At 40.0% G+C, this 27,000-nt stretch overlaps 2 protein-coding genes across 3 annotated transcripts; one reads left to right on the top strand and one right to left on the bottom strand.

Annotated features, from left to right (window-relative positions):
- Positions 1-2,851: 2,851 nt before the first annotated feature.
- LOC126418578 (apolipoprotein D-like) lies at positions 2,852-23,621 on the bottom strand. Of its 2 annotated transcripts, none has more exons than XR_007575866.1 (5): positions 11,883-12,016; positions 8,740-8,965; positions 8,318-8,469; positions 4,761-7,537; positions 2,852-4,725 (listed from the first exon to the last, which is right to left on the bottom strand). XR_007575866.1 is itself a non-coding variant. In XM_050085395.1 (5 exons), the coding sequence occupies exons 2-5, from the start codon at positions 12,000-12,002 to the stop codon at positions 7,250-7,252; spliced, it is 786 nt and encodes a 261-aa protein (XP_049941352.1). In that variant the 5' UTR covers positions 12,003-12,016; positions 23,578-23,621; the 3' UTR covers positions 2,852-7,249. The 2 variants fall into 2 exon arrangements, 1 of the variants encoding a protein (XP_049941352.1); XM_050085395.1 differs by adding an exon at positions 23,578-23,621 and having other exon boundaries at positions 2,852-7,537.
- Positions 4,587-5,576, top strand: LOC126419651 (MAGE-like protein 2). The gene has a single exon (XM_050086839.1). It carries the CDS (start codon positions 4,587-4,589, stop codon positions 5,574-5,576), a length of 990 nt encoding a protein of 329 aa, XP_049942796.1.
- Positions 23,622-27,000: the final 3,379 nt, after the last annotated feature.

The following is a 27,000-nucleotide window of genomic DNA, read 5'->3' as shown; positions in this document are numbered from 1 at the left end:
ATGAAACCTGGAAAGGTACAAGGAAACACAAGCTGTTCCTCTGTACCTGAGTATGACACACAATTCATCCGTAGGTAAAAGGTTGCCTTCCATTATTTTTGTAAGTTTTAGTGTTTAGTGCTATATTGAGAGTACAAAACTACCTTCATTTATTAGTCATGGATGAGTATGACACTTAAAATCAAGTTAATCTTTGTATCATTTTATGATATGCATGTTGATGCCATGACTACAGCACTTTGAAGCACCTGAAAATATGTCCAGGTGGGCTGGTCAATGCTGTATCTCCAGATTACACACAATGTTCATGTAACAGACATTCTATTTACATATGTGCTCCATACTGACATACATATGAGATCTGTACTTAAACACTTCAGCTGGAAAGAAATCATTTTCTTGTGTTGAACCATTTTTTCTTTGAAACAAACAACAAACACATCATATAAAAATTGCCATGTCATGATCCAAACAATACATGTAATGGTATCCTATATTCTTGTCAAATGGTGTGATGGTATACAATCACAGATGTGATGTTCTGTATCTGGCATGTGTGTACTGGTAGTAAGCAAAACGAACAATTCTCTATGTGTTAGGTGGTACGGGCTGTGTATTGTTTCAACACACAACAGTTCATGGTAATGGAAGACATACTATCACAGCAGTAAAAGATTTTCCTGAAAACTTCCCATTAGCTACTTGTTGGCAGATGGTTTGGCATACTTCTCTAAGCCCTATGCCATCCACATGGACACAGAAAAGCCCTTCCCTGAGAACAACTATGGCAGGGTGGAACAATTGCATGAAAGATGCTACCACAAAACAGCAAATCAATGCACACATGACTATCATAGAAGATACTTTTTCATGGTTAGAAGCATATGGTAAACAAACATGGAAAATCCAACTGTAACAAGTTTTAAGGGAATTTGTTTAGTGGATGAACAAAGTAGCACCAAGAAGACTTGAGTTAATAATGCCACAGTTCATTGGCTCAAGAACGTGCAGTGGATGATGCGATGCTCTAGTGCCAGCAAGCCATAGGAAAAGAGGAAGGGAGCAACACTTTAAGAGACAGTTCTGTTCAATTGGAGCATTGGAGAAGGATACCTAGGAAGTTCTGTTTGGTTGGGCCTTGGAAAAGGATATTTGGAAACAGGGTGACTCTGCTGAAGTCTTGGAGGAGCCATAATGCCTCATTGGCAGCTGCTGTTTCCAGATGGTAGTCTTGCAATATCTGCCATTGCAACCAAGTCTGCACTTTGTTTCCATCCACTATAGGTGAGTGGTTGCATTTCCCTTATTTTATACATTTTTTCATCTAGGTATTTCCATTATTGTTATATGTATAATAATAATATGCAGCATCAAATAATCTTTCTGTATTCTTTTATTTTCTTGCAACAACAATCACATAACCATTTCAAAATGCAGTTACCATTTTCAGCCAGCCAGTGGCAGTCATCCAATTGTCTAAATTTACATGTTGCAAGCAGTAACACAAGATAATTTTATGCCATTGCTTGCAGTACATACATGTAGACAGTCCGATGATGGCCACTGGCTGATCAAGGCTATTAACTGCGTTTTGAAATGCTTTTGGAATTTTCACAAGAAAATAAATAATTAGACAATTACGTAATCTACATTAATGATATTTCATATTTTCCAATATAATAGTATGGCTGAAACAAAGTCCCCTTCCCAGTGTTTTGGAGGTACGCATTTAAATACACTGTGCTATCCTAGCAAAACCTCAGATTTGTAGATGTAAACATATAAAAATGTAGTTAGGCAATTAAAATAAGTGGCAGCTGATCTCACATTATTTTAAACATAAGTGTTCTTAGAAAAAATTCATTTATTACACTATACATGAATAAAGAATAAAGGTAGTACAAGACGAATTTGTTGATTTGCCATAGTGAGCAAAGGTTTTGTGAGTTGTTCACTACTGGTCCCACAGCATACATGAGGTCAAAATCTTACATTTTCTTTCAACTGATAGAAGGTTAGCTCAAATTGTTTTATTGACTTTGTTTGATTACACTGATTCACAGCAAGCTCTTCTAAATGGACTTGCCATTGTCAAGTGCTGTCTAGGTGTAGTGTCGTCCATATTGCATTCTGAAGAGAGTTTTCTCTCTGGTAATCTGTTATTATTATGAATCATATAGTTTCTTTTATATTGGACCTTTGGTGGTTTTATACAGTGCTTTTTGACAGTTGATCACAAATTGTGATTCATAATAATGACATATTACTAGACAGAAAATTAGTTCTAAAACGCATTGTGGATGTTATTCCACGTAGGCAAACACTTATACATGGCAATTCCACTGAAATGAGCTCGTTGTGAATCAATGTAGTAAATGTGAGTCAAATAAAAAAGTTACAGCTAACGTTGAACCTTTTGAAAGAAAATGCCATATTTTCCGAGTAGTTAAATTTTTAATACCAGTTATTATTCTTCAACATCCACAGGGATGAACATACCACAGAGCAGATCAAACATGTATGAAATATGAATTTTTGTTTAGTTCTTTGGAACTGAAGGAAATTGTTGAAATATGTGGAACAGTACTAGCACTTTTTATTCTGTAACTTACAAGTGTAAAACTCTGAGGAAGACATTACATTGGAGCAGAACATCAAGCATTAATGTTAATATGTACATACTTTGTTTAAGACTTCTAAGTTACTGGAGGAAAAATCAAACAATCAGAAAGCTATAATTGTGAAAACCTTTTTGTTGTGGATATCTGCGAATCGGCATCTTCGCTATATGGTGAGTGGCAACTTCCCTTCTCTAGTATTGTTACTAGAGGAAACAAATGATACAGATATGTAATTCAAAAATATGTTTATTTATTTACAATTCATGTATCATTCCACTTATCATATACATTGTCACTCATAGAGTAACATATTGGAATACAAGATCATATCTACACAAGCTTCAGTCATTGCATGATGCTCTCCTTATATGCCAAAGTTCCTAACAAATTTGCTAACATTAATACACAAACACACTCATTCTTTGATTAAGGAAACACTATTTCACACTACTCTACATATGTTGCAACTCATTCAATATTACTAATCAGTAAAATGATAACTATAACAAAAAGTAGAATCTCTTTCGGAAGACTCTTGCTATATGTGTTCTTTTTTCAGAATGGATTCAGTGACATCATCACATCAAATCAAATAAATTATTCTCCTTATTGTAACACCATTAAATATTAAATGTCTTTTTATTGTAGCACCATTAAATATTAAATGTCTTAACTACCTCATAATTTAACCTCATTAACATCTACAGGTCTCATAGCATTCTCCTTCTACTAAGCAACAGTAGTAATTTTGAATAGTTGCCTTCATCTGTAATACTAATAACATATGTAGCTAACAGTTTCTATAAACATAAAACAAACTGCAGTTTTGCAACCAAGACTGTTTTTTCTTTCATATTGTTACCACTAGTTGCTGCATTACACAGCCATGGATTGGAAAAAGTTCTAATTTCTATGAATAAATCACACCATAAATCTCTTGTGCTGTTGCAACATCATTCAAGATTTCAACAGAAACAAAACTGCCAAATTCCTCTACTGTCGCAACACTTGTTTTGAACACCATTACTCTGTTAGAAATAGCTACCCACTAGCACCCTAAATGTTCCTATGAGTGAAGCTCATCATTTTAGACAGCAACAACACAGTAATCTACACGGAAAACTGCTATCTTTTCATGTAACTGGAGCTGCCTACATCCCATTTTCTGAAATAACTGTTAACTTCTCTTTTACTATGATTTCACCCCAACAAACAACATTGTCCTAATATTTCAAACCACAATATTTTTAAGGATGTATATGTACCATTAAAACAACAAAAATACTATGTAACCAAGTACTATTATATCGTCTATGGAGCCTTACAGCACACTATACCTATTTACAAACTAGTTACAGAATGGTTCTATGGTTTTAATAGTTGAAAAAGAGCCTCTAAGATCAGAAAATATGCCAAATGTGATCACATATTACATAAATTATGTCCTAGTCATAAAAGAGCTGTCTCACTTCATTATAAAGCTGCAATTGTTTATAACAATTAGCTGTACCACTTCACAGGAATTATTTCTCCCTTGACATGTTTACTAGATTTTAAATGAGGAAAATAAATGTTATGAAAAGTTGGTCTACTTTGGTGCCATAATTGATCAATTGCCATAGTTGATACCGAAGTTGCCCCATTTGACTCTAAAGCTGCCCCATTTAACACAGAAACTGCATTGCTAGATGCAAATTCTGTGCCATTTATCCACGTGTTTCTCCCACATGACACACAAGCTGCCTTACTTGATGCAGAAGCTATCCCACTTGGAGCAAAAGCTGGCCCATTTACTAAAGAGATTCTACTCCATCTTAAAGCACAAACTGTCCCAGTTGACCGCCATGCTGGCCCAACTGATATAAAAGCTACCCTACTTCATAAAATGGCTGTTTTATCTAACCTAAAACCTATCCTATTTGATCAAAGAATATGCCACACTTAACAATAGAGCTACCCCACTTGATGAAAGAGCTGCCCCACTTGACCAAAAGGCTTTTCCACTTGACAGAAAAACAACATCATGTGACCCAAAAACTATTCTGCACAACACAGAAACTGTCCCATGTGACTCAGAAGCTGCCCCGCCACACTTACAATAGAGCTGCCCCACTTGATCACAGAGCTGCCCCACTTGACCAAAAGGCTTTTCCACTTGACAGAAAAACAACCTCATGTGACCCAAAAGCTATTACACACAACACAGAAACTGTCCCAAATGACACAGAAGCTGCCTTACTTGACACAGAAGCTGCCCCACTTGACATACAAGCTGCCCCACTTGACATACAAGCTGTCCCACTTGACATAAAAGATGCCCCACTTGACATAAAAGATGCCCCACTTGACATACAAGCTGCCCCACTCGACACAGAAGCTGCCCCACTCGACACAGAAGCTGCCCCACTCGACACAGAAGCTGCCCCACTCGACACAGAAGCTGCCCCACTCGACACAGAAGCTGCCCCACTCGACACAGAAGCTGCCCCACTTGACACAGAAGCTCCCCCACTTGACACAGAAGCTCCCCCACTTGACACAGAAGCTCCCCCACTTGACACAGAAGCTCCCCCACTTGACACAGAAGCTCCCCAATTGATATACAAGCTCCCCCAATTGACATACAAGCTGCCCCACTTGACACAGAAGCTGCCCCACTTGACACAGAAGCTGCCCCACTTGACACAGAAGCTGCCCCACTTGACACAGAAGCTGCCCCACTTGACACAGAAGCTGCCCCACTTGACACAGAAGCTGCCCCACTTCACATACAGCCTGCCCCACTTGACATACAAGCTGCCCCACTTGACATACAAGCTGCCCCACTTGACATACAAGCTGCCCCACTTGACATACAAGCTGCCCCACTTGACATACAAGCTGCCCCACTTGACATACAAGCTGCCCTCTTGGCAAAGAAGCTGCCCCACTGGACAAAGAAGCTGCCTCACTTAATATAGAAGTTGTCCCTCTTAAAGAAGAAGCTGCCCTGCTTGGTGCAGAAGCTGCCCTACTTGATACAGAAACTGCCCTACTTCAAACAGAAGTGGGCCAACTAGATACAGAAGCTACACTACTCAGTACAAAAGCTGGTCCACATACTCAGGAGATTCACTCCTTTGTTGCAGAAGCTGCCACATTAACTACAAAAAGCTGCCCCATTTGACATAGAAGGGTATCTTGTTGATATATAACTCATACCAATTCACACACATACTGTGTAATTTTTTCTACATCCCTCCCCCCAACCCCCTCCATTAGTTTCCCAACACAGAAGCAATCCAGTATTACACAGAGGCTGCTACACTAAAAAAATATTGCCTTTCTACTAAAAAAAAAAAGGCAAAACACAAAGTGCCTTCATAGCACAAGAAATTGGCCTTTCAAAACAAACAAAAACACACACACTATATTATTGGAAACTATTCATTTCCATAATGCCCATTTAACAACAGAAACCCGCGTACTTGGATAAATTCTCAAGTATTTCTGCTTTGTACATCTGTTTTCATCAAAGCAGGACGCCTATTAAAAAATAACACAGCCTCTAAAAAAAATCTGTCAATGACACTGTATCAACAAGTTCAACAATTACACAACTCTCTCTGTTCCACACAAATTTCTTTTTAAATGTTATTACTGTAACATCATCTGCTAGTATAGTAATTTTATTACAAAAATGTTCTTTCAACAAGACTAATTTAACTAATAATCAGCTTAACAACACAAGTCAAGTACTGTATACAATTAAATATATTTAAAAACTGCAGGATTCAAGGCAGATAAATTATGTTTTTATAATTCTCTGTGATATGTCACTGAATTCATAATATTAGGCATAGGCTTCACAGACTTATGAAACTGATTTATGTTTGTTAATGGTATGTACATTTAATGAAATGAATCAGCATATTACGAAGTGTGATGTATGTGGGCATATGTTTTGGAGAGAGTCTTATTCAACACAAAACCTCAAAACAGTGATCTCTATACTTCCACATTCAGACATATTATTTACATAACCACAGGCACACACAGAAATTCTATATTACAGAAGTCTCTGCTGAAGGCAGTATTTATACTTTGACACTATCATAGGTAGCACAGATGCCTAGTTTTTCCTTATTTTTTCTTACATTCGACAATGTACTGAAGTATTTCAAGAACACTTTTTGACTAGAACCTATACAAACTATTTTACACTAGGAAACAAAATGTACACAAAAGAGGATGGTGACAATGGCAAGGGTGATTATCCAATATCACAAAATGCTAATATGGCACAATTTTTTTACTCACTAAAAGTAAAAATTATAGAAATTGATAAGTGTTTCAACTATAAGCTATGGAATACTTATGTTCATACACTACCCTTTACTGAAACAAGAAACTGAGCAAAAACACATGTTCCTGGAACAATTTATACGAATCCATTGGTACAAGAACAAGTCAAATTCCAGCAGATACATTTCAATTCATCATTACATTTATACTTTAGCCAACTGTATCACAAATCCATTAAACTAATATACTATCAATAACAGATTCAAAAAACTGATTCTTTCGTTAAGTTTCAAATTCGTCTGTGAAGAGGATGAATAAAATTTAATTACCCAACATTCACCAATTTATGGAAGCCACTCAGACTCATCTGGCTGATAAATGCTAATTTCTTCCCGATCCCGATCTCCACGGACTTTATGGTATACCTTCTTGGCACCTTCAGCAACTACTTCAACACCATCACCCAACTTATCTCCTGCTGTACGAACAACACCGGCAATACTACCAGGGCTGAAGGTATCTGGGTTGATATTGATATTATAGCTGTCATCTGTCACCTTCGGACACTCATCTTGCTTGATGATGCTCAGATCAAAAGGATCAACACCAAAACTGCTCAACTTGCTTCGTATCTGCAAAAACAAGAAGACATTTTATCAGCATTGAACATTTGATATTGCATGACAACATATGTGTTATCTGACACAAGAGCAATAGCATAACAAATTATGAACATCCATGCACTGAACACTAATGTGAAAAAGTCTGGACAGACAAAATATAAATTATACAATTTTTGATACACCCTCATTGTATGTTTTACTGTTTTTGTTTAAAATGGTTCCAATTAGCTGCACTTGCAAACTTACTTAAACTATAATTAGCAGTTCAGACCTCCCAGTTATAATCCAAATGTTAAGTGCTTCCATAAACTATGCCAATTAATTTATATCTAATGAAACAAAACACAAAACCACTTAGGCCATAAACGTGCAATTCAATGATAATACAGTATGATTCACCCAAAGATGAAATGATGACAAGTGAGTGGAGCACACTCGGGGCACTTCTTCTCCCTTTTTATAAGGTTAGTAGTGAAACATGACTTTCTATATAATCATAAAAGAGCATTCTCATTTCATTACTCTACTATTCCATCTATAATTGAACTTCTTACAGATATGTCTGAATTTTTAATGAAATTTGCAGCATTCATTAACAAAGCATGAGAAGAGCAATTTCACTGTGCCATATGAATTTTTATGGCAAAAGACGTCAAGCCACTACCATGAAACTGTGTTTGAGGTAGTAATTCTAAAACTGTAGGAAGAAGAGTCAAAAGATAAAAAAAAGAGTCAAAAGATAAAATTACCATACAATCTCTAATCTTAACAAGTGGCAGCTTTCCTTACCTTCTCAACATACATCTTGTCGAGAGTGGGTGAGCGGGACAGTATCGATGCAGACTGGCGATGAGCAAAGGCCAGCTTCTGGCAGGTGAAGACACCAGCATAATTTTCATAGTCTGTTGCAAAGACTGTGTAGCTTGCACTGCCGGCAATGCCTGGAAGAGAGAGAGAGAGTTAAACTGTAGTTGAACCAGAATTGGACTGTAGAGGATCCCTACAAGAAAGCAAAGAAAAATATATACTACTGAAGTCAATTTCATCATAATTTGAGGTTTACAATATCAAATTACTGTGTGAAAGGATACAAGGAATCAAAATTATCAAGTATTTAATGCTCATGCAAGAAGTAAACTGATTTCATAACATTTTACAGCTAGTAGTTAAAAGTAAACTTTTCAGAAAGAGATATCGACAGAATCACTCACTGAGAGGGAATCTGACTCGCATAGCACCAGGTGTTTGCTTGTCAGGTATCGTCAGATCTCCAGTGTAGCGATAGACATGGTCCACAGATGTCATTCCAAGAATAAAGTGTTGGCTGCGCTGCTCCAGCAAGTAGTGGCCAGTATGGTTAGTGTCTACAGCATAGTTGTTGACCAGGCAAGTGCTGCCTGTTGATGTCTTCTGAATGACATACCATTTGCCCAAGAACTGTAACATATAATTAACATATTCTGATAATCAAAAGAAATACTGCGACTAATGGTTATGAAACAATAATTAAACTGCACTTATGCAGTTTGGGCACTTTTTTGTGTCATGGCAGATGGTGTCACTAAAGAATTTATGATATTTATATAGCTAAAATAAAGATCTTTACATAAAGGTAACTAACGTGCTGTCAAGGCCCTCAGACACCATACTTGACAGCCCCAGTAAGATTTGTTGTATTTGGAAAACTTTACATACTTCTGTTTATAATACTATCTTGCCTTCAGTTTTGTAGCAATAATATTTTTGTATGTCAAATCATGAGAAACGAGTGCTTCAAAGGAATATGAGAATGTTGTTCATGTTGTTAGGAAAGTGTTAAATGCAATAAAGAAAACAGAAGTACTGACTAAAATTAAAGTGAGAAAAATGCTTAAATATTTCTGGAAGTCTTAAATGAATATAGTAAAACAATATATGAATCAGTTGTCTTGCACTATTGACCCTCTGGAATAAACAGATGATTTAGAAAACCGTTTATTCTAACCTAACAGAGTACAATCAAATTAAATCAAATTCAACACAATGGCAAAACAACAGAAGACAGGTAGGTCTGCCAAAGTATGAATAAGAGTCAGATGGCTCAATTGTTTTTATTTCATTTGCGTGACATTATCAACTGACAAATTCGCTGTGATGGATCAAACAGTGTCACAAGTATAGTGTTGCAATAGCCTGCCCGTTGTTGTACAACTTCATCAGCAAAGAAGCTCATAACAACCAGAATTAATCTGTATGCTGCAGCTTCAGACTTGTATGAATATTGTTCATTTTTCTACCTGTTGCCCACTGTTACTATGCTCATTGTACAAAACACCCTATGCTGATTTCTGAAGAATGGATATCTGTTGTGACGGGGCATTCAAAGAGAAACGAGCCAGAGGCATAATTACAGAAACCAGTACCTGTATGTTAGAAGTAGTGACTCTGGCTGTTGAGGCACTTGTCCCACTGTGACACAAGGCAGTGAATGTCTGCCCCATAAAATTCCCGGGGCTGCAATGTTAACGAGTTCTGCACGTACAGCTGGATGTCATCGTCTGAGGTGAATTGTTTGCCCCTCAGAGCCTTTTTAAGAGGACCAAAATGGCGTAATCACAGGGAGAGAGGTCTGGACTGTATGGAGGGTGGCTGAGAACCTCCCATCTGAATTTCTGCAGGAGTGCCGTGACTGTGTTGATTGTATGAGGCTTTGGATTGTCGTGGAGCAGAATGACCCCATGGGTGAGACTGCCTGGTTGTTTTGATTGCTTGGCGAAGGGTTGTCAAGGTTTGCGAGTACCACTGGACATTCACTGTTGTCCTATGTTGTAGGAAGTGAACCAGAAGGATGCCACCTTGGTTAAAGAAGAAGGTCAGCATAACCTTTCCTGCACTCATGCGGACGATGACATGTGGAACTGGTTCACACTGCAGTCCCGGGAATTTTAAGAGACAACCATTCACCGCCTTGTGTCACAGTGGGGCAAGTGTCTCATCAGCCAGGGTCAATACTTCTAACATACAGGTACTGTTTTCTGTCATTATGCCTCCGACTTGTTTCTTTTTGAACGTCCCTTATACAACTGCCACATAAATCAGTACTATGAATGTTATGCACCAGTTGTCAAATGTATGATATTTTTACCACAACATGTTTCTGGACTACATTATCCCACTAACAAGTGCTATAATGCAAGGAGACAATTCAATGCATTGCAAAGCTATACATACAGACAACCATATAAAATATTACTTTATATGGTTGTCAGTATGTATAGTATTGTGATTGAATGATTTGTTTCCTTGTTATACAGCACCTGATAATGGAATGACGTAGTTCCGAATCATGTTATGGTAAAAATATCACACATCTGAAGACTGCTGCATAACAGTCTCAGTAACTGAAGACTAACTTGAGCAAACACTCGTAACTCATCTGTTCCCCAAGAAATGAATAATTCTGTAAATATTTATTGTGTGTTTTATGTCATTTTACTTTTTATAGTCTCTCCTTGTGGCATTCACAATTAAACAAGCAATCCACAGGTGACACATTTGAATCTACCTTTCTTTCTTGCTAGTAAACATTCAAGACTTAGTTCCATACATTGCTGTCACAATCAGCATAATCAGGCAAAACTTGAGCAGTATCTCCCTTATCTTGTTTCCAAGCACACTACTTGTTGAGCTGTACAGAAACTAAATTCTAAGCCGAATATATTTGTCTAATTCTGATGCCAATGAAAACGACTGGGTGGGCATACAAGGTGTGTTAAAAAAGTATCAGGAATTGTGTAAATTTGTGGGTTGTATTAGTGCAATGCATGTGATTTTTCATTGTTGGGTTAATAGACATGTCTGAATCATATCTGTACACTAGTAGCCATCTTGGAATTTTAGTCTGTCATCAGTTGTTAACAAGGTATTCACCAGATATGACCTGAAGTGATTTTCTGTTTCCAAAAATAAAAAGGACCTTAAAAGGCCGTCATTTTACACGTGTAGATGAGATTAAAAGGGTTTCGCTGAAAAAGCTAAGTGCTATCAATAAGATTAAGCTTCAGAAGTGTTTCAGGGATTGGAAGAAGTGTTGGCATAATGTGTGTAATATCTAAGAGGGACTACTCAGAAGGAGATAACATTAATGTAGACGAACAAGTAGATTATTTCCACAAAATGAAAATTACTGATACTTTCTGAACACACCACACATTTCACATAGTTTATTTGCTGTTGTGTTGCTGACAGGATTAGCATAATGAAGAATGTAAGTGAGAACTTTGGAGAATGTTAAATCTGAAAATTTCCATAAAAATACTTTTCTGTATGTATATTTTGCTTTGTCCATGGTTGAAAACAAGCCATGGTAACTCACCCTGTTGACATCAAAGTCCGGCATTGGATCAACAGTGGGGCATCCCCCAAGGTGGTAACTGTGGCCGCTCACTGCCACCGCAACAGACAGCAAGGCCAACAGACATGTTACAGCAGCCATATTCAGCAGTATTCCTGCACATACACAAATACGGACATATTAGGATGTTCAAAGTACATGAAGACTTATATGAACATTGTATTGTATATTTCCTGTACATACTTTCCCTAAATAAAATTTAAGTGCCGAATGGTAATTGGATAATTAGTGATGGGTCACAGATTTGAAAGGGACCTGCAAAATATTCAAAGCAGACTTATCAAGAAGGGATTAGAATCACATATATTCTTTTTGTCATTTAATACCAGAGGAATGATTGTGCTGACAAGAGTTAGTGAAGGTATCTCTTTGAGTAGATGTGATAAGCAGACAATTAAGAGAAGAAAAAATGCATGTAAGAAAGAGAATCAGAACTCCAGGCATAAACAACAGTTCATTCAATCAAACAAAACAATATATTCATAAAGAGCAACAGTGTAATCATTTAGTTCTTGTACTTATGTCAGCATTCACAAGAGCAAAATAGATGTTGGCCAATATAGGACAGAATTCTTACACAGTTTCATATTCAGAACACTAAAGTGTTCCAGAATGTTGTGATCAGTTATACAATATTTATAATCCAATGAATGTCATTCAAGTCCCAAGGCAATAAATGCTTTAAGGCAAATTAATTGACATAAGGGAAATGCCTACATCTATATGCTGGAAATCAGTATAAAGTGAATGGCAGAGAGTAATTTTCATTGTTTGATACTGGTACGTTAAGGTTTATTCCTCATTTCATTCACAGATGAACCACGGGATGAATGACTGCTTATGTAATTCTGAGCAAGCTCTTGCTAGCAGCATTCTAATTTCATTTTCATAACCCCTATGTGAGCAATGTGTTGGGGGGTTGCACAAAATCCAAATTTTCGTGCGATATTTGGCGATTTGCATCAAGTGTCTGCCAGTCGATAGTTTTCAAATTTCAACGCTACTCTTACACTCTCCAGCAAGCCGAAAACACACAAGAGTTTTGTCCTTCTTTTATGCATAATACTTGATGCCCCATTATTCCAGGTTAATATGGGTCCCATACACTTGAATAGAGTTCCAATACAGGCTGTATCAATGTTTGTGGAAGCAATCTTTCTTGTAGAAACTGCAGTTTCCCATTGTCCTGCCAGTAAATCAACAGCTACCATCTGCATTCCCTACAGTGAATACCTATCTTCACATAAAACAAAACAAATTATTATTATTTTTACTATTCAGTTCTGGGCACTGCTGAATCATATGATTTAAAACAAAGGGTACTTCTGAGTTCTGTTCGAACTTTTCTTTGGGCCCATGTTACTTTTATTCTCTCAGTGTTTTCCTATTATCACATAATGTTGTTCCAGTCTTCTTGGGATTTTCTACAAGTCCTACACTTTCGTCTGTCTGGTATATCATGTTGTGTTCTTCTTGCTTCTTTCAGATCTTTTATTCCACCAACCCATTTTACTGTCACAGATTTACAATTTACTACAACTTCATATAATTACAGTCTACCTAGACATTCTGGTTGGTTCCATTCTTTTAATAAGCCCATTAAGCTTGCGTTTGCCTATACCCAAATAAACATTGGTATCCTTTTAAAATTCTTAATTAGCTTTTAGTCTCCATGTCCCTTCTTCAGTGAAATTTGGATCAAACATTTTTCTGATTGCTTTTTGTTCCCCTGTTTGGATTTCTTCAATGTCCCAATTTGTGTTTTAAATCAGTCTTCCAGTCCCCTTAAATGCAGTAGTTTGATGAATGCTTTGTTGTGTCTCAGTTTATTTTGATATTTATTTTTTGGTTTTTGTAAGTATCTTTTGTAAGTCTGAAGTCTCTTTCCATTATGTAGCAACGCATTTCATTACCAATCTTTTCAGATGATTCTCTTGCATAGTTTTCTCTAAATATTTTAACAGAGAAATACTTTCGGTTTTCCTGTATTTAGTTTCTTAAATTTATGAATGCTAAACTGTTTTGGAGCCGTACTTCATTCTATTCGTTTTTGTGTTGTTTGAATTTTTGACATAGAATCGCCAGACCATCTGCAAAAGCTAACATAAGCAATTTAAGCATCTTGTTGGCTCTTCCTACATATGATCGGACTGACAACTAGAGGCTCAGATTTGAATTTTATCAACTCTTGGATTACTTTTTATACGACAAAGCTAGAGTCACACCATTCATTTTTTTTTAAAGGTGAAAAACGGTAATTGGTGACGATGTACTGTTTTGAGCTTCTTCAAATGTTGTGTGGTAATATATGAAAATCCAGTACATGCGGTATTTGGATCATTTTGTAGGACAGTTTCTATTGAAGACTTGTATTACCGCAGAACGAAAACACTTCTTTATAAGGCTCCAAGGGCACCGTCACGGTACGAGACAGCAGGAAGGATAACGAGTACGTTCTCTGCGCTACGCAGAAGGTAAACTTCTTGCGTTGTTCATGTTTTCAATCTCTACGTAGGGCACCATTCCATGTAACAGACTTACGTGGAACCAGTAGACGATCTGCACTGCTGTTATGTTGAGAAATAATTATTTTTTCATTCTCGCAATGACGTATTCTTAATTGAAATTTTTGTACTATATGTATGCTCCGCTTTATTCCAATACGTTGTCTTCTGGAGATCTCTGTGACGTATAGGTAATGTAGGCATATATTACGGGATCTTCTTTTTCTTTTTCCTTCATTTTTTTTAAGCTGAAGACACAGCGAGATGCACCATCATTTCGCCGCGGCATTGCCGATGTCTCTTTACTTGAGGCATGATGAACAAGTGTTCTTCCCTGCCACTTTGCCTTGTGAACAATTCGCAATCTAGCTTACAATAAATGATTTACCACTATTTCATTTCCCAGTGGGAAACCCGAGTTATTTTCACGCTGGTAGATAGCACTGCTATTATTTATTTTTATTTATTTATTTACACGTCAAGTTCCTCAAGTTTCGTAGGACCAAATTAAGGAGCAAATCTCCAACGTCATGGAACGTGTCAGTACATGAAATTACAACATAAAAGTAATAACAGATAAGAATAAAAATGTTTATGAACGCGAGAAAAGTCAGTCCATAAGTTTAAGTAAACGCAATTAACAATACAACAAGAATCAGCTTAATTTTTCATGGAACTCCTCGACAGAACAGAAGGAGTGACAAATGAGAAAACTCTTCAGTTTCGATTTGGAAGCGCGTGGATTACTGCTGAGGTTTTTGAATTCGAGTGGTAGCTTATTGAAAATAGATGCAGCAGTATACGACACACCTTTCTGCACAAGTTAAGAAGTCCGATCCAAATGCAGGTTTGACTTCTGCCGAGTATTAACTGAGTGAAAGCTGCTTATTCTTGGGAATAAGCTGATATTGTTAACAAAAAATGACAGTAAGGAATATATATACCGAGAGGCCAATGTCAAAGTACCCAGACTCGTGAACAGTGGTCGACAAGAGGTTCGTGAACTTACACCACTTATTGCCCGAACCGGCCGTTTCTGAGCTAAAAATATCCTTTTAGAATGCGAAGAGTTACCCCAAAATATAATACCATCCGACATAAGCAAAGAAGACTAAGTTTCGTGTCGAACGATCACCCGCTTCGGATACCGTTCGAATAGTAAAAATGACAGCACTAAGTCTTTCAACAAGATCCTGAACGTTGGTTTTCAACGACAGTTTACTATCTATCTGAACACCTAGAAATTTGAACTGTCCAGTTTCACTAATCATATGCCCATTCTGTGAAATTAAAATGTCAGGATTTGTTGAATTGTGTGTTAGAAACTGTAAAAACTGAGTCTTACAGTGATTTAGCGTTAGTTTATCTTCTACAAGCCATGAACTTAGGTCATGAACTGCATTATTTGAAACCGAGCCAATGTTCCACACAACATCCTTTACTACCAAGCTAGTGTCATCAGCAAACAGAAAAAGTTTAGAGTTACTCATAATACTAGAGGGCATGTTATTTATATAAATAAGGAACAGGAGTGGCCCCAACACTGATTCCTGGGGCACCCCCCACTTGACAGTACCCCACTCAGACCCCACATCACAGCCATTCTTCGAGTTGACGCCACTTCGGCGATTTGCGTGTCGATGGAGATGAAATGATGATGATAAGGACAACACAACACCCCCCTGAGCGGAGAAAATCTCCGACCCAGACGGGAATCGAAGCCGGGCCGTTAGGTATGACATTCCGTCGCGCTGATCACTCAGCTACCAACCCCTATCAGTTATTCCACAGGAAGTTCCAGAACAGGAGTCTGAACAACCAGATACGATAAGATTCAATTCTCACAGTCGCTCTGCTATCGAGAATACACTGATCGCACCAATACACATATTCCAGAATAAATAATTTTGTCTTTCTCTTTGGAAATACAGAATGGAATTTGCATTGTCTGTCGTGAAGGAAAATCCTTAAACATTTAAAGGTTTTGTCGAGAACACTGGCAGGTGTTTGTTTTTTTACCTCTGGTCTAGAGCTACATGATTACCATGTAATTCATATTGAACTGCTCATAAAACACTTACAGGCTATTTCTCCACTGTTCCACTCTTGAACTGCATTGAGGGAGAAATGAACACCAAATTCTTCCGTGCGAGCTCTGATTTCTTGTATTTAATTATGATAGTCATTTCTCCCTACGAAGGTGGGAGTCAATAAAATACTTTCACATTCTGGGAGCAAAATTGGCGATTATAATTTTGTGAAAAGATCTCGTAGCAACGAAAAACGCCTTTATTTAATTGCCACTTCAAGTAGCATATCATATCCATGACAGTTTGTCCCATGCTTAGCAGTAACATAAAACTAGCTGCCTTTCTTCGAAATTTTTCGGTATGCTCCGTCACTCCTATCTGGTACGGAATCCCCTACCACACACTCAGAAGAAGTCGGACAAGCGTAATGTCTCTCTCGTAGATCTGTTGCATCTTCTAAGTGTTCTTTCAATAAAAGGCAGTCTTTGATTCATAATCTCCACATTTTCTATGTGATTTTCCACTTTAATTTGTTCGTAACTTCAATCCCTTAGTGTTTTGTCGAATCTACAACTTTTAAATTCGTGCGATTTATCCTGTAATCAAAGTTTAACGGATTTCTTTAGTACTTATATGGAGGACATCATTTTTTGTTGTTTTAACTGCCGATTTTCGCGCCATTTACCAGACGTTATCAGAGGCTCAATCTTGTGACACTTAAGAACAGCCGGAAAAAGAGGTCAGAACATAGACTGATAAACAGCTAACAGCCATTCGCTAACAAATTAGCGGACAAAATAACGCCCCTTGGGATATAGCAGTTTGGCCAAAGAATTCATCTCATATTTTCCTTGTTTAATGAAGAAGGTGCAAAAAATACTAAGAACTACACATGCAAACTTTTCCATTTGTGAAACTCTGTGTGGAACAGAGCAAAGCATTTCATCATTGCTCTGCGAATGTTGGCGCCCTGCGTATCCCGCCTGCGGGGAGACGTTCCGCTCACGCAACCTGAAGTTTGTAGAAGGCTGCTGACGTCAGAGAAAGCTACGTGCCGCGCAGAAAGATCAGGAACCTGTTTGCAGCGCCGGCTTAAGCAGCATGAGTTCCGAGAACTACCGAGCGGAGGGTCGCGAAGTGTCGAAAGGTTTCGCGGAGTTAGGGGGATTCCTGTGCTTTCGCAGTCACCGGAAAGGCATCACTATACGTTTCTAAGCAAGTAAAGTTCGCATCAATCCGCGTAGATTATCAACTTCTACAGTCGAATGGCGCTGTTTTTGTACCAAAGCTGTTGACCACAGCTGTTTATAAAGATTTGCTGTCTGTACAAGATGGAATTACTCGGACTGAATGTGTTTCAACTGCGGACATTGTTACGCCACTACTCAAATGAGTTTTGATGTGATGGTGGAAAATTACGGAAACTCTTTCTGAAGCAGTTATCCTCGTTGTTAAAAAGGATCTGATCTTTCTGTTAAAGCAGTTCCGCGTTAGTGCCGATAATTTACGAATTATTCATTTCAAGCTTATAATGCTGCTTTCGACCTATGTATTAGCAATGTGCTTGAAGAGCCTACTCAGCATGGTTTGTATTTTCTTCGTTTGACGAGAAATCGCGAACTTCGCAGATGGAACGTTAACAAAATGGTTCAAATGGCTCTGAGCACTATGGGACTTAACATCTGTGGTCATCAGTCCCCTAGAACTTAGAACTACTTAAACCTAACTAACCTAAGGACATCACACACATCCATGCCCGAGGCAGGATTCGAACCTGCGACCGTAGCGGTCGTGCGGTTCCGGACTGAAGCGCCTAGAACCGCTCGGTCACAAAGGCCGGCGGAACGTTAACAAGCTGTATACTAAAACACATCTGTCTGAATAACTATGAAACGAAACTGTCTACTGTTCGGTAACAGCTCAGGGAAATGAAATTACTGGGAGCACTTGAAAAGATGATGCACACAAAATCGCTCACTCCATGAAGAAAAGGCGAAATAGTTACTGTGTTCACTAAGTGCAAATTTCAAACGACCGTACTGAAGATGTGAGGAGGGCGTAAGCGAGGGAAAAAACTACACATGGGCGTTGCTTCGATGCAGAACAGCTGTATAACTGAATGGAATACAACAACGGTACCTCAAGTATTTCTTTTCCTTACTCTTTGCTACGACGCGCCTTCAATAAGTAGTGCAACTCATCTTTCTTCTGAAAGTGTATTGGTATTATTCATATTGCTATACACCATATTATTTCCCATTCTTTTGGATACAAAAACCTGTTTTTCAACACAATATCGGTTCAATGCGACGGCTTTACGTTACCTTACTGGGAGGGCATTTATACCTGCATGGTACCATTCTACAAGTCGATGTCGAAGCCAACGAGTCAATAACCTCCCCATCAGCATGAGATTTTCACTCTGCAGCGGAGTGTGCGCTGATATGAAACTTCCTGGCAGATTAAAACTGTGCGCCAGACCGAGACTCGAACTCGGGACGTTTGCCATTCGCGGGCAAGTGCTCTACCAACTGAGCTACCCAAGCACGACTCACGCCCCGTCCTCACAGCTTTACTTCTGCCAGTACCTCATCTCCTATCTTCCAAACTTTACAGAGCTTTCCTGCGAACCTTGCAGAAGTGGCACTCCTGAAAGAAAGGATATTGCGGAGACATGGCTTAGCCACAGCCTGGGGGATGTTTCCGGAATGAGATTTTCACTCTGCAGCGGAGTGTGCGCTGATATGAAACTTCCTGCAAGGTTAGCAGAAGAGCTTCTGTAAAGTTTGGAAGGTAGGAATGAGGTACTGGCAGAAGTAAAGCTGTGAGGACGGGACGTAAGTCGTGCTTGGGTAGCTCAGTTGGTCGAGCACTTGCCCGCGAAAGGCAAAGGTCCCGAGTTCGAGTCTCGGTCTGGCACACAGTTTTAATCTGCCAGGAAGTTTCAACCTCCCCATCATCCACATACTGCTTCCCGCAGAGTGCATCCTTCATTGGGCCAAACAGATGGAAGTTGGAAGGTGCGAGATCTCTGGGCGGTAGGTTGAATGAGGAAGAATCGTCCAAGGAAATTTTGTGAGACCTTCTGTGGTGCGTAGAGTTGAGTGAGGCCTTGCGTTGTCATAAAGGTGGAGGAGTTCGCTTGCATTTTTGTGGCGACGAAAAGCTTAAGTCGTTTCTTCAGTTTTTTGAGGGTAGCAGAATACACTTCAGAGTTGATCACTGGTCCATGAAGAAGGACTTCGAACAGAATAACGTCTTCTGAGTCCCAGAAAGGTGTCGCCAGGACTTAACTGGCTGAGGCTGCAGCTTTGAACCTTTTTTTCGGAGGAGAGGAGGTTTGCTACCACTCCATAGATTGCCATTTTGTTTCCAGTTCTAAGTGATGAACCCATGTTTCATCGCCTGTGACGATGTTCGACAAAAAATTGACACGATCAGCCTCGTAACACGCAAGAAATTCACACAGATGGTCTTCTGTTAGGTGCCGAGAAACCTAGTGAGACACAACTTTGCGTACCCCTGGTGGACGAGTGTGTCAGCTCTACCAACAGAGATGTTCAATTGTGCAGTGAGGTGTCGTTCCAGTCGAGTGAGGGTGTCCGCACGTTCCAACATTGCAGGATTCACACATGTGTGCGACAGGCCGGCACGTGGGAGGGCGGAGAGGTTTGCGTGACCTTGTCGCGATGGTGACAGACGCCACGCCCAACGACTCATCGTGCTTTTGTTCACTGCCATATCTCCACAGACATTCTGCAAGCGCCTGTGAATATCTGTGATGCTCTGGTTTTCCGCCAAAAAAAACTCAGTGAATGCTCTGCCTGGAACGCAGCTCTGTTACAGACGCCATTTTGAAGGCTACGTATAGTGCCATCATCTATTGGAACTTCAGGAACTATAGCGACTAAATTGGGAATATTCTATGATGTCCCATAACAAATTCCGCTGTTTTTCAACCGAAACTGACCGAGGAAAATAAATGTGTTGCATTATTTACTGAACGCCGCTCATGTTTCACATCGAACTGACTGCAGAAATTAATGCAAATGGCTCGTAGGTGACGTTAATGCGGCGGTACATTGGAACATTCAGTTACACGAAAAGGAAGGAAGATTAGGGACGATGAAGTACACCAATGTGATTAACGGTCAAAGGTGCACCAAAATCGGCGAGCGCGTCAACAACTGGGCATCACACATCTCATGGTACTCCATTTGATGTTATTACTCGGCCTTGTCTAGAGTCTTGTGGAGTACACAATTATATTTCGAACGTCTGACAGCCACTTTGCACGATCTGTTAAAACAACGTGCTTGATCGTACGCCAGCATGAATAATGCTGCACTTGAAGATGGCAGTGAACTCAAAATCAACCAATTGGGACTATTAAACCTTCTTTTTTGCGTCGAACAAAAATCGCATTGGAGGAAAAATGACATCGATTAATAAATTCATCACACTGTGGATCCAAGTATATATAAAAACACATCTCGTGTCCTGGCGTGACAAACCAGCAGCTCATTCATATCAAAACTGCGGTTCATAGCCCACTTCTCTACCTGCATTCCGCACGCCACCCTGTGGTGTGCGGCGGAGGATTTCATTTTTCTCCCTTCCTATCTCACTTGCTTATGGGATGCTGGAAAAATCACAGTCGATTCTCTTTACCAAAAATTTCTCTTTTTTTACCGTCAAGATCGAATACGCCAGAGACATGAGGAAGGAGGCAATATGTTCACTGACTTGTCATCGACGGTACTGTCATACAATTTCCGAAATTATCACCAAAATGCTTTCCATATTATTTCCCACAGAATAATGTTGCGCATCAACGTTGATATCCTTGAATAAAAGCAGCAAGCAATCTTTTGGGTGGTTGTTTAGATTTTCTCTATTTTTGGGTTAGCCGAACTTGGTAAGAGACTTGTATCGTGGTTGACATACGTTTGCTTATGTTCTATCTTATATACCTCTGTGCCTGGTATTTATCTTGCCTGTAATTAAATTTATGTGGCGTTTTACTTCAAAACAATCCGGATGGGAACTTCCAGATACGTGAAAACTGTGTTTGATTCCAATGATTTATCGTCCATGACATAATCAAACAACATCGAATTTGCTATACTGCAATTCTTTTTTTCTATTGAGGATCAGGTAACATTTTCCCCACCAAATGTTAATAATATGCATTTCGAAAAACATTTCTAACGTAAGCACAGATAAAATACTGCGCCTTTGGACATGTATGCTGTCGGATCACTGCGCCCTTGTTTGAGATTGGAGCCTTCCTTCGCCGACCCACGCGACAGGATGTAGCAGTTAGAGCGTCTTTCAGAAGCAGTTAGTGTCCCTTTGTAGCCGCCGCCTTCTGCGTGGTACAGGGTAATCCGCCGCAAGACGTCGCAGAACAGGGTACATCATAGTTTCGTGTAGGACCCAAAGAACGCAGCAATCTTCTTCGCATGCTTCCGTGCAGAAAACAAATTACGGCGAAGTGAAGGTCACAAACAGGTCCTCTAGGTCGTTAATACAACGAACATTGACGAGGAGTACCTGGACAGGTGGATTACCAAACTTACAGGCTCTTCTGGTTAGACTGTTGTACAATGAAGGGTGATAATGCGTCTTCGACATTACTTCAGCCATACAACTACCTCCTGCGACATCATCCAATCGACTAACGTACAGCGAAAGACGCAACGAAGTGGAAAAAAGACTCTAAACTTGAATTTGGGAAGTCTGTTTTCAGATCCCCGGCCGACCTTCCTGAGGTTTTCCGCCAATTTTTGTAAATCACTTATAACGGTACATTTCTTTCGAAATGACTGCGGTCAATTTCTAATAGCATTCTCGTGCAATTCTGCCTTTACCTACACATCTAATGAAATCTTTTTCGATGGGATACTACATCATAATCTTCCTTCATTTATGGGAAACACTGCATTCGAGCATTTCGCGATCCAGACACTCCTTTGTCAATTGTGCTCAATATGACAGTAACATAACCAGAAGAAATAAACAGAACGCCAGACAACACTCATTTCTGAAACATGGATACCCGTCATGGAAGAATGCAATGTCAAATTTGCTTCTTAATGATACATTAACACAGAACTTGTAGGTTTGGTTTGACAATAATAACCATGACGCAGCTATACTCGTAAGACGTTAGCAATCTGTCACACGGGCAGTTACAAGGGACCTTCTGTTTAACGTGAAACCTGAACCTGTCAGAATCGAAATTCATGTTAACCGAACCTCAGACCACCGAATTCCTAACCTGGAATTCACCTGTTAAGCCAAGTCACAGAATAACCAGGCACATAACTCTTCTGCTGGGATTGATTTCACAGCACCTTACTGATAGACGTGATGCTAAAGACCGCCGACTGCATTTCGCACACAAGTCGCTCTCTCGAAAAGTTGCTCTGCGGGATAATAAAAGTTTTCTCTCTCTCCCTTCCCGCTTCTATCTCTCTCTCTCTCTCTCTCTCTCTCTCTCTCTCTCTCTGCTTGGCGACTTAACTTCACACTGTAAATTCAGAAGGCAAAGTTCGATGACCTTTGGAAGGCTGTTCACCACTGTTCATCCTCCAGCAACAAACATATGAAAAATTAATCTAATATTTCATTGTCAAAACAATGCGGATTTCATGATGTGAGATAAAACACGTTCAGAATTTCACTGTCAAAACAATGCGAATTTCATGAGTTCTTCAGAATCCCTTTCGTTAAATAGACGATTTATCATACCTGTGATCTTCCCTGTAAAACTACACCGTTACACAAAAACAGTGTGTTAGGTTTAATTTATCGGTACAATTAAAGAAAGTAAAAGAAACGGGCCTATCAGTGCATTCAGGTGGGACTATTCTTGACACTACTGCATCTGGAGAACAAACCATAGATGTTAGCACATCTCAAGTTCACACACAGGAAAAGTTAATTCCTATATTGTTGCACTCCCTATGAACGCGTATTATTCCCTGCAACACTAAATTTCAGAGCGCACCAGCTCAAGCCACACGGAGAAAAACACACCGTAGAGATTGACGTACAAACGCACACAGAAGTAGACTTATAAACTAAACTAACGGCAACACATCACCACTTACTCACCTCTCAGACTGCCTCCGCAGGAATGACAGCCCAAGCAAGCGGCACGCTCGAATTAAATACTCTGTTGGCTCCAGCAGGAGGGGCAGTGAGTCAGTGAGCTTAGTCAGCGCAGAGCCCCCACTTCCTCCGCGGGCTGCCTGTTGCGCTCCCCACCACGCTGCATGATAAGAGAGTACGGGGCTACAACTTCCGTTCTCCTCTGAGGTCACCCGGTTTCTGCGGAAGTCTGACACATGCAGCTACCGTAATCGCGTGAACTCCTCTCCCGGCGTCGCAAATGACGCTTCGTCACGGGTTGGTGACTGTGTCGGCTACGAGGTTATTAAGAACAACACAAAGGTACTAGACTTTGGGAACAAGGGACTGACGATGAACTGATTTAAATTTCTATTACTATCGTGAAACAAGATTTGTTATGATTATTCATTTACGTGCTATGAGTATCAAGCTGTGTGATCTCATTATTAGGGTCTGTCTACACTATATTACGTGATTAAAAGAACTACAACTGCTACTAATCGGACTTGTACGGTAATTTTACTATGGCAACGCCTGTGATTTCGAACGGCGATTGGTGCTGTAATGTTTGGTATAGTGTGGTGGCGCTCGCATGAGTGAGGGTGGGAGGCGGAGGGGGGGGGGGGGGAGCAGTGGGGGCATTTACCCCTAGTGAAAATCCATTTACCTTTAGAATATGAAAAAGTACGTGTAATCGTAGGACACGGATATTTATCACAGAAAGTACCTGAAACATTATCAGTTGAACTGAAGTGAAAATATCAGTAGTGACGTAAAATGGTAGAAATGATATGAAACATACGCTGACTGATTAAAAGTATCCAGATATCCACTAGTGGACGTTAATATGGGGTCCGTCAAACCCTTCGCCTACAGACGTTAAAGTAACCTCTGGCGTGCCACAGGGGAGTGTTATGAGACCACTGCTTTTCAGAATATATGTAAATGACCTAGTAGATAGTGTCGGAAGTTACATGCGGCTTTTCGCGGATGATGCTGTAGTATACAGAGAAGTTACAGCATTAGAAAATTGCAGCTAAATGCAGGAAGATCTGCAGCGGATAGGCACTTGGTGCAGGGAGTGGCAACTGACCCTTAACATAGACAAATGTAATGTATTGCGAATACATAGAAAGAAGGAACATTTATTGTATGATTATATGATAGCGGAACAAACACTGGTAGCAGTTGCTTCTGTAAAATATCGGGGAGTATGCGTACGGAACGATTTGAAGTGGAATGATCATATAAAATTAATTGTTGGTAAGGCGGGTGCCAGGTTGAGATTCATTGGGAGAGTCCTTAGAAAATGTAGTCCATCAACAAAGGAGGTGGCTTACAAAACACTCGTTCGACCTATACTTGAGTATTGCTCATCAGTGTGGGATCCGTACCAGGTCGGGTTGACAGAGGAGACAGAGAAGATCCAAAGAGGAGCGGCGCGTTTCGTCACTGGGTTATTTGGTAATCGTGATAGCGTTACGGAGATGTTTAGCAAACTCAAGTGGCAGACTCTGCAAGAGAGGCGCTCTGCATCGCGGTGTAGTTTGCTGTCCAGGTTTCGAGAGGGTGCGTTTCTGGATGAGGTATCGAATATATTGCTTCCCCCTACTTGTACCTCCCGAGGAGATCACGAATGTAAAATTAGAGAGATTCGAGCGCGCACGGAGGCTTTCCGGCAGTCGTTCTTCCCGCGAACCATACGCGACTGGAACAGGAATGGGAGGTAATGACACTGGCACGTAAAGTGCCCTCCGCCACACACCGTTGGGTGGCTTGCGGAGTATAAATGTAGGTGTAGATGTAGATGTACTACTCCTAAGCTAAGTATCTTCCATTCCATTCAGAACGTAACAGTGCGTTGCGAAAATTCTTATCTTAGTTACACACACTAGGGAAAACCAGTGATTGTCTTGTATAAGTTTTACTGTACTTTTCATCCTCAGTCACTGATACATATTCAGGCAGTGTCACAATTCCTACTACAGGCTTAAGCCCAGGGGTTGCAGAGGGGGCTTCGAAGATAATGTTTTGAAAAGGAATCCATTTCCCAAAATGTACCTTTTGAATGTAGTGAACCACTTTCAAATCTCCCTCTTCACGGTACGATAATAGCGGAGGCAATGAGCTTTGGCCTGTGCGCTCTGCAGGAGCCAACGGCATGGGCAAGGTTTCGAGTACTCGTCGTTCAGTTATCTTCTTAGTGAGGAAGGACGTCATCTTCATAGCTGAGAGTTCGGTGCGTCCGTAGACCACCGCAGTTCAACCCTCCTAGTTGTCAAAGCTCGCACCGTTGGGTGGCTTGTGGAGTATAAATGTAGTTGTAGATGTAGAATTCTGCTGGCGACACTTTCAGTGAATAGACTGAAGCATGTGGAGGAATGGCAGCCAGTTCTTCAAAACCAGAGAAGGTAGTCATGTTGGACGCTGGTGCCTGGAGCAAAGTAACTTATCCCAAAGGGATTGGGTTCATGTCGCGACTGTGGGCAACCAGTCCGCTCCAGAAATGTTGTTGTTCACAAACCATTGACACACAGATGCTGCTTTATGAGCTGATAAAACCACCGTCTCAGAACTCTCCCTCTACTGCACGCAATATATAATGTTGTAAAATGTGTTCATCCTCTTCCGAACTCAGCATTTTCTTAAGCGCGTTAAGGAGACCACATCCTAACCAAGACAAACACCTCCATACCGAAACACCACCAGTCTTCGCTGTTGGCACTAACGTTTTCCAGGCGCTCGCCAAATCCAAACCCTTCCATCGGATCGCCAGAGGGTATAGCGTGACTCATCTCTTCTAATCACATGTTTCCAATCATCGACTGTCCAGTTGCTCTGTGACTACCGAAATGTGTGGCTTAAGAGGTGCTGTTCGATTGTTGTACCCCATCCTTCAGTCACTGTGCTTGTACTCCTGTTGACACTTTGGAACTAAAGAGTGATAACTGATTTCACGCGAATTCTTACAATCGTGCTTCACAATCCTAGTACATGGCCTTGGTTTAGCTGCGGTTGTTCCTTCACGTTTCTATTTCACAATCCCATCACTGACAGTCGACTTGGGCAGCTTTGGAAGGGTTGAAATTTCTGTAATGGATCTGTTACTCATGGGACATCCAATAACTACCCCACTTTCGAAGTCACTAAGCTCTCCTTACCCATACATTCAGCTGTTACTGCTTCCCTACTTGCAACACAATATTCACCGCCTCCTTTTATACTGACGGGTCCGTATCTCGTGACATCTTTTTTCTTCTTTATTTTGAAGGAATGTCCAGACACTTCTGATCAGATATTACACTGTCCCATTAAGAAGGATGTCCATGGTGAGAGTTCCGTCTCGGAAATTTTGCCTTCCTAGGGAATGAAAGTCGTCATCCCAGTTCACATGTCACTATGTGC

The sequence above is a fragment of the Schistocerca serialis genome, chromosome 9 (assembly GCF_023864345.2).
Source record: "Schistocerca serialis cubense isolate TAMUIC-IGC-003099 chromosome 9, iqSchSeri2.2, whole genome shotgun sequence".
In the NCBI taxonomy this organism is placed as follows: Eukaryota; Metazoa; Arthropoda; class Insecta; order Orthoptera; family Acrididae; genus Schistocerca; species Schistocerca serialis.
The sequence above is the reverse complement of the archived record's forward strand: the minus strand, read 5'-3'. Positions and strand labels throughout refer to the sequence as shown.